The sequence below is a fragment of the Perissodus microlepis genome, chromosome 12 (genome assembly GCF_051167445.1).
Source record: "Perissodus microlepis isolate ML-2025 ecotype Zambia chromosome 12, ASM5116744v1, whole genome shotgun sequence".
NCBI lineage: Eukaryota > Metazoa > Chordata > Actinopteri > Cichliformes > Cichlidae > Perissodus > Perissodus microlepis.
In genome coordinates this window covers 15,920,539-15,931,528 of record NC_140472.1, presented here as the reverse complement: position 1 = coordinate 15,931,528, position 10,990 = coordinate 15,920,539, and the positions used below count along the sequence as shown (strand labels likewise).

At 37.3% G+C, this 10,990-nt stretch overlaps 2 protein-coding genes across 2 annotated transcripts; both read right to left on the bottom strand.

Annotated features, from left to right (window-relative positions):
- Positions 1–1,995: 1,995 nt before the first annotated feature.
- Positions 1,996–4,905, bottom strand: LOC146376011 (arrestin domain-containing protein 3-like). Its single transcript, XM_084946756.1, has 6 exons — positions 4,733–4,905; positions 3,220–3,277; positions 2,988–3,135; positions 2,761–2,857; positions 2,425–2,681; positions 1,996–2,253 (listed from the first exon to the last, which is right to left on the bottom strand). The coding sequence occupies exons 1-6, from the start codon at positions 4,797–4,799 to the stop codon at positions 1,996–1,998; spliced, it is 885 nt and encodes a 294-aa protein (XP_084802882.1). The 5' UTR covers positions 4,800–4,905.
- A 1,121-nt stretch (positions 4,906–6,026) lies between these two features.
- LOC146376010 (uncharacterized) lies at positions 6,027–10,729 on the bottom strand. The gene is made up of 3 exons (XM_084947561.1): positions 10,377–10,729; positions 9,039–9,140; positions 6,027–8,427 (listed from the first exon to the last, which is right to left on the bottom strand). Exons 1-3 carry the CDS (start codon positions 10,704–10,706, stop codon positions 6,301–6,303), a joined length of 2,559 nt encoding a protein of 852 aa, XP_084803687.1. The 5' UTR covers positions 10,707–10,729; the 3' UTR covers positions 6,027–6,300.
- Positions 10,730–10,990: the final 261 nt, after the last annotated feature.

Here is a 10,990-nt window from a genome sequence, read left to right as displayed (position 1 = left end):
AACTGTCTAAAGTCTTTCATCTTTAATAAAATGATCAGCGTTCTGCTCTACCAGGTGTAACAATTGAGTTTAGCATCCAGGCATCCATGAAAACGGAATTTATGACATTTAACGGAGTTAGAAGTTAGCAGGAAGTTAGCTCACTAGCTTCTATCTAAATACAATATAGCATGTCCTGACTGCGGGGTTTTGGAAACAAATTAAAACGTACAGCTCTGTTATCACTTCCAACATAAATGAAGACAGAAAAATAAACAGCAGTGACGTTTGTAGGGTTACTGCAGTTTGGCTAGCTGGTATATAATGATGTGCTACGTGACCGCTAGCAACACAGCTATGTTAGCATAATATAAACAAGCTGACTTTTTTCCCACTCGATAAAAGTTAACGTGAGTGTTCTCTGTGGTCAGGAACAAATGTAATCGCATGGCAGGATGCTGTAAAAGGACCAAACTTCAGCCAGGAGAACAACTGAGATAATCCATCCACAATACAAGGTTAGTCAGTCATATACTGCTGCATGGGCTGGGCTGTAGTTTTAAAAACTGAGCTTAAATAAATGATTAGCAGTAATAAAAGCCGAGGGAGGTCAACAGTGATCACTGACTGTTTTAGGAGCTTTTTGAGATTAAATAGAAGAAAATACAAAACATTAAACATGTTAACAACACAAAAGCCATATTAAACGCAGACTACTTTAGGCCCGGAAGTAGGATTCGTCACGTCATCACTTAACAACCGGATTAGTATCAGCTGTGTTCCCTGTGTGCTCCCACTCCCTCTTATCCTTCTGTGTATTTATGTCCTCGTCTTAGCTGTGTGATTCTCCTTGTGTTTTCCCATATGATTTATTTTTATTTTCCCAGTTTAGTTTTGTACCGTTTTTTCTTGTTTCCAGCAATAAAGCTGTGCTTTTGAGTTCACGGTCCATTTCGGTGAGTTTTGCGTTTGGGTCCAATTCCTGCCTGCATACAGCTAGTTCATGACAATAAAAGAAAACCGGAGTAGAGGAGGAGTATGACCTGATAACACTGCTAAACGAGAGTAGGACTTTGATGTTTCAGTGAACGTGATGTGAGTGCTGGAGTTGAAAACCCCTGCAGCACCTTATGAACACTGGTTATAATCACTACTTGTTATATTGTCATGCTGAGTGAGATCTGGGGTGGGATAATAACTGTCGCTACCCGATCCGTACCGGAAACCCGATCCGTACCCCGCATGCGCAAATCTTACGTCACTTCCTCTCTTTGCCAACATTGCGACATTCAATATATTTGAATGATATGGTTAGTGCCCAGTTAGCACCTAGCATTTCTCAACAGCTCTGCCTCCTTTTCGACTACCGGGACATTTAAACAATGGATAATCCGTATACAAACAAATTCATGCTTTTCTCCTCAACAGAGAGCGTTCCCCGATTGAACAACAGCGCTGTAAAATAAGAAGAATGGCGCCTAATTACAGAGTTAATAATACAGACTTTGTAATATGTTACGTAAAGATTCATGAGCCAGATGAAGTGTTTACTGACAACTGACAGTGATAGCGGACATCATCATCATTATTCCAATCAATCTTCTCCACACAGACAAGCATAAACACACTCGACTATCACTAAATCAAATTTAACACACGTTTGTAATGACGCTAATTCAGTTTACAATAGGGTTCATTCACTCGGTCAGCAGGTGGCAGTATCCTCGTACACTGGGGAGTAAACTGCCATTAAACGAACAGAAGAAGACGAAAACCCTTGCACATGCGCGGTACGGATCGGGTAGACCCAATTTGTACGGTCCGACTTTGCACATGCGCAGTAAGGATCGGGAGTCCTGATCCGTAACTATCTTTTTATTTTTCGTTTTTGTCTACATTACATTGAAATGTTTCATTATTGGAAACATTTTAAGAGATACTTGTTATTCTTAACATCTTAACAGATACTCTGACCCGTAACTATCGTAAAACGCTTCGACCGGAAGTAGACACCTTTCACGCATGCGGTGTACCGATCGGGTTTCCGGTACAGATCGGGTAGTGACAGTAACAAGCACCTGACTCTGTGGGTTCAGGATCTAATCCAGTGTGGAAGGCAGGGGAAGCGAAGCTACTATAACTTCCGGCCTTGATTTTCCTATGTGGGTAAGGCCCCACAGCCTCACCAGGCTGAATGGCTGCAAATCTGGAAGGAACGATGACCAGTGAAAGCACCACCTCTGGGTCAACGGCAAAGCTAATGTCCAGATACACCTGGGAAACAGTCAGAGATTGAGAAACTTGTAAAGAATTATTATTATCTGTTCTAATTAATACATAGTTCAGACACACATTTCACATGTAGCTTATTTATTTACACATGTTTACAAAAAATGCAATTTTATTTCTGAGGGGATGTGATGTCACCAAGAAATTGTTTAATACCTTTACGTAATATTCAACTGAGATGATTTCACAGTTATGGATAGAGGAGATGGCATCATCAGGAATCTTCAACTGGCAGGAGACAGTTTGCTCTGAGTATTGCCTGATAGTGGCCCCGACCTCTTTGAACAGAATTATCAGTGAGTTCTTAGTGTGGTACTTGCTGCGGTACACTGTATTTTGTTCAAGCTTGAATTTGGGCCTCATGTTCTTTGAAGAGGAGTTGCAGATTTTGGCAACAACAGATACAGTTTCACCTGTCAAAATCAAATAATAACATTAAACGGGATTTTTAATCTATCAATATTTGCCGTGCAACTTGAACCTTTATTTTACCTGGAGTGCAAACATTCCTGTCAATGGTAGCAGACATTTGGACCCGTCCCCGGGAGAGCCCACCTATGTTTTTACTCACTGTACCAGATTGTGGATGCTATGAAAAACCACATCGACAGAGAAGATTTTGCCTTGCCCTGTGATTTTTAATGTGATTTCTTTTATACCAAACACTTTTCATTTAGCACACATGTCACATTTATAGCACATATCAGTGCAGTGTTTACCATCCCTTCCCAAAACTGCTGAAATGTCTTGGAAATGAAGTTGATCTCTCGTTTAACTTTAGAAGGCCACCACCAGCTCTTGGATATCTTTGCTTCAAACATGTACACAATTTTTCCATTTTCCCCCTTGAAGGATGAAGGCATGCTCCTGTAAAACAAAACCAGTGTGGAAAGTGTACATTTGCCAAAAAAAAGAAGATAAAATGTTAATGAATATTAAATTCCTACTTACCCCTCTGGGAGTTTGAGCCTGAATTCAAAAGTGTGGACCCCTTTGGGAAGTGAAGTCCCTGCAAGATAAAGCTAAACACTTTTAAAAATGTCAGCTTCTTAAAAGACATACAACTATATTTACAGTTTACTGCTGATCATTAATATTTACATACATATTCTTTGAATGTAGTGTTTTGTTTATATCTGCAACACTATTCGAGTAACTACAAAATACAAGTTAACCCTTACATACAGTTCATATTTCATGCTTTCACAGTATTTAAGAGTCAAAACTGACCCAGGTCAAGGATGACCTCCTAAGTGTTTCCAACAAACTACACTACAGATAAATTTACAATCTATAAATAGCTTGTCTGACATTAATAAATGGATGATTAATCCTTAGTTAATGTTTCAGAGAGCAGGAAGAGTGTATTTTTTAATGTTTTTTAACACTCATTTTTAGAGGAAAAACATTTGCTGTCACAGAATAGCATGTCATGTGTCATGTAAGACATGAAATTATAACAGTCATAATTAATTAAATATAAGTGAAAATGGCAAGACAGTACTGGAACTTTTGGAATTTATTATAACCATTTACAAACATTGCAACCATTAAAAACTGTCCTCACGTTTTATCATTAATTAAAAAATAATCACAACAAACATGCAGGTATAAAACGTGCTTCTTGGAAACTAGTCCGTGCATTTAAAGCAGTGTTAGGAATAATTGCATATTTGTGGTACTTGTATGTTTCCTCAGCTCGCTAAAATGGCATCCATAATCTTGTGACCCTACAAACTCTCTTTTCATCTGTCTTAAGATCAACAAGCTCAGAATCAATCAATTTTATTGTGTTCATTTTTAGATTTTCTTTCAGAGTTGGTACTTGTGCTTGCAAGTGCAAGGCATGAGTACTAACAGATAGGCACATACCTGCATTTATGTAGTGCTTGTCTACTTTTATTGACTGCTAAAAGAGGTTTTGAGTACAAGTCAAATTGTAATCATGCATTCATACTGCACTTTATTCTTTACATTTCTTCTTCCTCACATCCATGGCCAATTTAGAATAACCAGCTGTCCTAGCACATGTGTCTTTGGGAGCAAGAAAACACAAAACATAACTTTTTAGGTTGTGGGCCAAATTATGGAGTGACTTCTCTTTTTACACCTTTATACTTTTTGCTGTTGTGATTGATGGATTTTATGATATTCAATTGTACTTTTTTACTACACTGTACTATTTTTGTTTAAATTCAAAATGGATCAAATCTTTAAAAGGATGCAAGGTTTAATCAGTTTTCATTAGTTTTCATTACTTGATATCTCACTTTATTTATTATAATTAATATTATTTTAATATTTAAACATTTTTGTTGTTCTTATTGTTTCAGTGCAAATCTTTCTTTCCATAGACGCTTAACTTCATGGGCATCTCTATTGGACACATGGCCAACTGCTTTTATTATAAAATTCTACAAAAAACAACAACCTCTCCAGGTTTTAAATGAGTAAAACCTCTTACCTTTAAGTGTTACACCAATTAAGTAATCCTTCACTTTGAAATATCTCTTTTTTGAAGTGACAGTCATTAGATTATCTCCTATGTCTTCTGTCCATTTTGTCTTTGCGTCTCCTTTGGCTTTTACGGTGAGGGTATTAACGCTGACATTTGTTGTCAGTCTGAAATTAACTGTGCCCACTATAGTATCTCCTTCAGAATAACTACAGTCTTCATTAGTCGTTTCAAAAGTCAAATGAAAGTCCTTTATCGAAGGCATTTCAGAGATGAGTGAAAAGCGATGTGTTTCTCATCACAGATAAACTGATTTATGGGGCATGACAGGAGGCTCCGCCTAAAAATTAACATCATGACATCTGATTTGACCACATTTATTACGACATGAATTTAAGCTGCAACCTCATTTTGACCAAAATGTGTCACCCATTAGTTGCAGAAAAATCGGGACTGCTATGTGTTTGGGTGAAGAAGAAAAAACTGAGCAGGTTATACATTTGTGTGTGTGTGTGTGGGGGGGGGGTTGTTTTTTTTTTAAATTTAATTACATTTTTTCCCACTGCATAACCATGTAAACGTGTGGTTTGGTTGCTGCTCTAAACTCAATTGAACAGCTTAGCTCACGGGTGGGCAACTCCAGGCCTCGAGGGCCGATGTCCTGCAGGTTTTAGATGTCTCCTTGGTCCAACACAGCTGATTTAAATGGCTAAATTACCTCCTCAAATCTTGAAGTTCTCCAGAAGCCTGATAATGAACTAATCATGTGATTCAGGTGTGCTTACACAGGGTGAAATCTAAAACCTGCAGGACATCGGCCCTTGAGGCCTGGAGTTGCCCACCCCTGGCTTAGATGAACACCTTTCTAAGAAACAGCTGTATGTGTAATGATAAAAAAGAGGAGAGGCCTAAACACGCCTAAATTCCTAAACATCAACACTAACTTCATAAGAAACTACACAGCTCAAATGTATGAAGTCATGCTGTAGCCCAGGTGCACTGCAAAAACTCAAAATCTTACCAAGTATATTTGTCTTATTTCAAGTCAAAATATCTAATCACACTTAAAATAAGCCATAATCAGCTAAAGAGTAACGTTTCAGTGAGATATAGGAACTTGTTTTTAGACAGTGCATCTTGGATATCTTGTTAAGTGAAAAACTCTTGAAAACATATTGTTTTGAGTCATATCTCACACGAAACAAGCTTTTTTGGCATTTCATAAACGTTTTAAGCTGCTGTGTTATTTGTAAAAGATGTATCATCTTGTTTCAAGAAATAGACCTAACTTGAATCAGGACATCAAATCTACTTTATTGAGAACTGCAGGTTAATATCATGCCCAACATTGCATTATTATGAGTCTTAGTATCTTAAGCACAGTGTATTTATTTTTCTTACATACCAGTCAAACCATATCAATGGGACATTGAAAAAGAGGCAAAACACTGAAATTGTTTCCCTCTCAGTTGTGTTGCACTGAACAGATTGCGCCAAAAGTAAAATAAAAAGTAAATAGAACAATTTTTTTGCCAGTCTTTAAAAACATTATTTCAGCCCACATATTCACAAAAGACTCAAGAATAATGTTTGATGATGTCAGTTAGATCATACTTCACTGGAATGTACTTGCTGTTATTAAAGTTTACATAGTGGTATGCTGTATAATCAACAAGATTTCCAGCATCCACAAAAATATTTGCCTGAGCTAGACAGGGAACTTCTACCTCATAAGCTAAATATTGATCATTCCACCCAACTGTAGAGAGAGGCTGGCATTCAAAACAATACACAGATGCATTTACAATATAGATGTTTTTAACAAGTGCAAACTCTGGAGCATCATTTATGACATCAGAAATAACCAAAGATTTTTCACATGAATGTATATTTCCATGTAGCATAATCCACTGTACAGAAACTACATGTTCAACTTGCTCAATGAAGTCCTTAATCTTTCCTTCTACATAATGAACATTTTTCACCTCTTTGGCTGGACCCATGTCGACTTTACTTGAAAAAATGGGATGTTTCTCATGCACGTTCTGACTACATTCATAAAGTTGATTGTGCTTCACAAGAGATTTACAAATATTCTTAAAACTACTTTTCAGAGCCCACTGCTTGAAGAAACAATGTTTTGACTCAAAACGCATACACATATGCCTCACTGTAGGACCAAGAGCCTTAATCTGAGAAGGAAGATGCAGTAAATAATGCTGTTTAGGTATAATATTTTCATCTGGAAACAGTTGTTTGAAATGTTTTAAATGCTGCTCTATTAAAAGCTTCAATCTGGAGAGAGTTGAGACAGCAATAATAGGTGAAAACAGAATTTTTATGATCTCTAACATGTTACGTAGCATTTGTGTGTAATGATTTTCTCCAATTTTGTCCATAAGAAATGGAAGGATCTTCAACAAAACCAGCATCTGCCCAGCTGACTGTTTCAATTTATTGTCATTTGATGACAGCGTACTGACAGATATGGGGCAAGGCTTATCCCTCACATCAACAGGAGAATAAGGGAAACACAGAATTGCACTATTGAATGAATCTAAGTTCATTTGCCCTGAAAGCACAAGATTCTTTAAAACACATTTGATTTCATATGGGGCAACGCCTTCAAGAATAACATGCATGATGTCTTGTGGGGTTTGATTGATTATATCAACGTGAGGAGATTCTGTTAACTTGCTTCTCCTGTTTATACCATACGTTATTTTTAGTTTGTCTTTCAGAAAGTCAGTACTTGCCTTCTCAATGTCATTACATTGCCTGTTATGACTGGCCATGGTCCTTTTAACAAACAAATCTTCATTAAATTTTTCCTGCATGTCTTCAAAGTGGCATTCGCAGTGCCTGCATTTACTGTAGGCAAAACCCACTCCTTCCTTAAATCCAGCCACTTCATGCTGAGCTAGAGTGTCTCCACACACAGATATGAGTGCCCCATGAATTGTCCTCTCACCACTTGCAGTGACAACTTGGACACCATCACACAGCTCAATTAAGTCACGGTTAATCCTCTCAAATATCTCATCTATACCACAACGGGAAAGATCTTTTGATTTTACCATGGCAAGCAGACGGATAGCAGGAAGTCTTGATCTGTACTTAGGGCTGATGTTACCTAAGGTGTAATAAATCAATAACAGCTTGTTCTTGTTTGCCCGAGATCCAAGAGGATTGCATAGTTCAATTTCATCTGTATATAAAATCAACTGTAATGCTGTAGGGACTTTAATAAACAGTGGGTGCCACTTAAAAATGTCTCCATCAATGAAATCATGAAGAAAGCCATCCTTGCATGGCTTTGGCCTCTCATCAATCATTGCAAGCATTCTTGGATGTGATAGCAGCTGCTCCAAACTTTTCACCAACGGTATGTAATGAAAACAATGGTCCTTAATGGCAAGAACTCTGGAGTCTCCACGCTTCGAATAACAGACTGTTTGTTTTGTGACAATAATCTCTGGTTCAACTGGTTTTAACAGTTCTTTGATGGTCTTGTCCTGCAAATGGGTGGAAGCAATTTGAGTGAAAGGGTCAACAAACTGGTCAAATACCCCCACTGCATCACTCTTTAGTTGATCCAGGTCCCCAGAATGTCTCTCAATCATGTCACTCATTTGTTGTTTTAGGTGCTCCAATAATACGGCCTGATATTGCTGGATTCCACTCACGATGTGATTAACAGCTCTCTGTGGAAGAGGAAAAAACAAAGGAAAATCCTTAATTACAAAATTCATATGAAAACACAGTCAACATGCAAACTCACAGAGACACAATTTTTGAAAATGGAAACCTTCAGTTACATAAAGTTAGTGAGATGCAATGAGCAAAATAAGTTACCCCCACCACCCAATTTTTTTTGTAAAGAATAATATTGCCTTATGCAACGTTAAAACCTTGTTTTCACTTAATTATAATGCATTTTGAGGAATCGGATCATAGGTGGAAATGCAAATTGAAAATTTGTGTTGTGTGTATTATGTTGTCTCTATTCTTAGCTCATGCTAAGGAAATATAGTGATAGGCAGATTTTGGATGCAACATACATGTCTATTTCCATATATAGTGGGGGAGTGAGATCTGAGTGGTCACCCGTGAAGTACATGGAGACACATTCTAATGTCAGGTGTTTCACTCACATACCTAAAGCTGTCCAATTATGATCAGATCATTCAGGATGCCAGGTCTGAACAGTGCCCAAGTTATAGTTTGAGCACTGTTAAGCATAAGTTAAGCATATTGCTTTTAGGTTCTCTAACAATGAAATACAATTCAATGGAAAATTAATGGCATAAATTACCTGTGTCAGTCGATGGGTTTCCTTGGCTTGAAGAAGAAATGCAGTTGCATGTTTATAAATGTCAAGATTCAGGTGACCCTCTCCATCTTCTTGAAATCCACTCTGAAACAGAATAACAAAAACATATCTATTAAAACAGAAATAAATAATTGCATCGATAGGTAGCAATCACCAAACAATATTGCATTCATTAGTTAGCTAGATTCATGCCCATAAGGTACAAGGTAGATGTATTTTTACTGACTGATGTCTTTAATTTGAGCTTTTAAAATGACAACTAAAATGACAAACAAAGCAGTACTTGATAATAGATTAATAAGACTAGCAAAGCACATGGAGAGCTCAGTACAGTATAGTTTAAATTCCTTGATCATGCCTGATCACCCCCAAAATTGAATTACTTGTTTATTGGCCCATTTCTGACATTTCCTGAAAATTTAAAATCTGTCCATAACTTTGAGTTATTTTGCTAACAGTCAGACAAATGCCACCAAAAACATAACCTCCGGAGTTACTAAGAAAAAAAAGGTAAAGAAAAGAAAAACAAAAGATAGTTTTAGAAAAAAAAGTAACAGTTAATGTTGTCAGTAGTCTTACTGTTACTTCGGAAATGTAAATAGTTATTTATAACTGATTACTCATTTAAAAAATATACAAAATAACTTACTGATTGGTTTGTATGAAAGTAATTAGTTATGTCAGTTATTTACTGTCGTGACTGACAATTTGAAATATGTTATATTTAGTAGTTTCACCTTTAAAAAAATAACCAATACTGACAATAAAAGTAATATTGACTTTAATGCTCTTATTAATGTGAAGATGAGTATTTTTTGTGTGTTTAATTTTTTTTTTTGACAGTAACTCTGAACAAATCATGTAATTTTGGTTTGCTTTGCCTAATAGTCATTCTCTAAGTTGACCTTGAACACATTATATGTAAACATGATAGCGACCTATTCAGTTAGCTGACTGGCTTTTACCAGCTGATTTCAACACGTATTTCAACAATATATCAACTTTTTTTAAACTAATAGGACTTTCTGCAAAGTTTGGATGCATTCACCGGAGCGAACGGATGACTGAAAAAAAAAAAAAAACAGTCTGACAAGACTGCAGCTTTGCGTTTCTGCCACAGCTCTCATTTACGTTTCAGGTGAGTTACTTAATTTAGCGAAGCAACTAGTTCGACACTCATCACTGTTAAAATAAAAGTACAACATGAGTCTGTCAAAAACAACACATTTAATGGACGTACTTGGATCAGCCAAAGTAAATGCTAACATTATGTTACAGCTTCTGCAGCTCGTTTCTCTGGCTTTTGTTAAAATAACTTACCGTTAGTGCGGGGATGCTTGAGCCCTCGTCAGTTACTGAAGAACTGGGGTTAGTTTGGTTGATTGGGGCCATCCTTTCACCTGCTCCAGGTAAACCGTGGCGGGTTGATCCATCCTCCTCATCCGCTTCCACTCCGAGAAGGTGACGCGTGTGTGTCCGCTTTACGTGATAGTAGAAGGAGTTATACACTCTGTACTCACTCGGACAGCCATCAATTCCACACACCACGCGAAAGTCAGGGCTGCGGCTGTGCATGGTATTAATGTGACTCAAAAGTTGTCTCAGACTCAATGCTACAAACACGTAGCATATAAAGCAACGCCAAATCATGTTGGAAGCTAGTATGTTTCATTCGGTAGCGCGGGCTGCAGTTGTGCCGTAAAATAACTCGTTACCATGGCTAAACGCGCCTGCTAAATTGTCGTAAATGTGGGGGATAAACTAATTAATTTTTTTATTAACCTATAATAATTAACGTTATTTTGCAATGCACAGACACAGTTGTTTGGTTTAAAAACCAAACAATAATCCTTTTAGGATTTTTGGGCCAAAGAAATGTCAGGCAAATTGAAGACGAACTTCGTTTCTGGCTGTCGTGAATGATCTGGTGGACA

Bases quoted from the DNA above. Each gene is read 5' to 3' on its own strand.
- LOC146376011 (XM_084946756.1), bottom strand. From the start codon at position 4,799: ATGACTGTCACTTCAAAAAAGAGATATTTCAAAGTGAAGGATTACTTA. The intron at 2,858-2,987 runs GTAAACACTGCA...GGTTTTTCATAG, and splicing joins AGCAGTTTTGGGAAGGGATG to CATCCACAATCTGGTACAGT. The intron at 2,682-2,760 runs GTAAAATAAAGG...TGATTTTGACAG, and splicing joins CAGGAATGTTTGCACTCCAG to GTGAAACTGTATCTGTTGTT.
- LOC146376010 (XM_084947561.1), bottom strand. From the start codon at position 10,706: ATGATTTGGCGTTGCTTTATATGCTACGTGTTTGTAGCATTGAGTCTG. The intron at 9,141-10,376 runs GTAAGTTATTTT...ATTCTGTTTCAG, and splicing joins CAAGCATCCCCGCACTAACG to AGTGGATTTCAAGAAGATGG. The intron at 8,428-9,038 runs GTAATTTATGCC...CCTCTTCCACAG, and splicing joins AAACCCATCGACTGACACAG to AGAGCTGTTAATCACATCGT.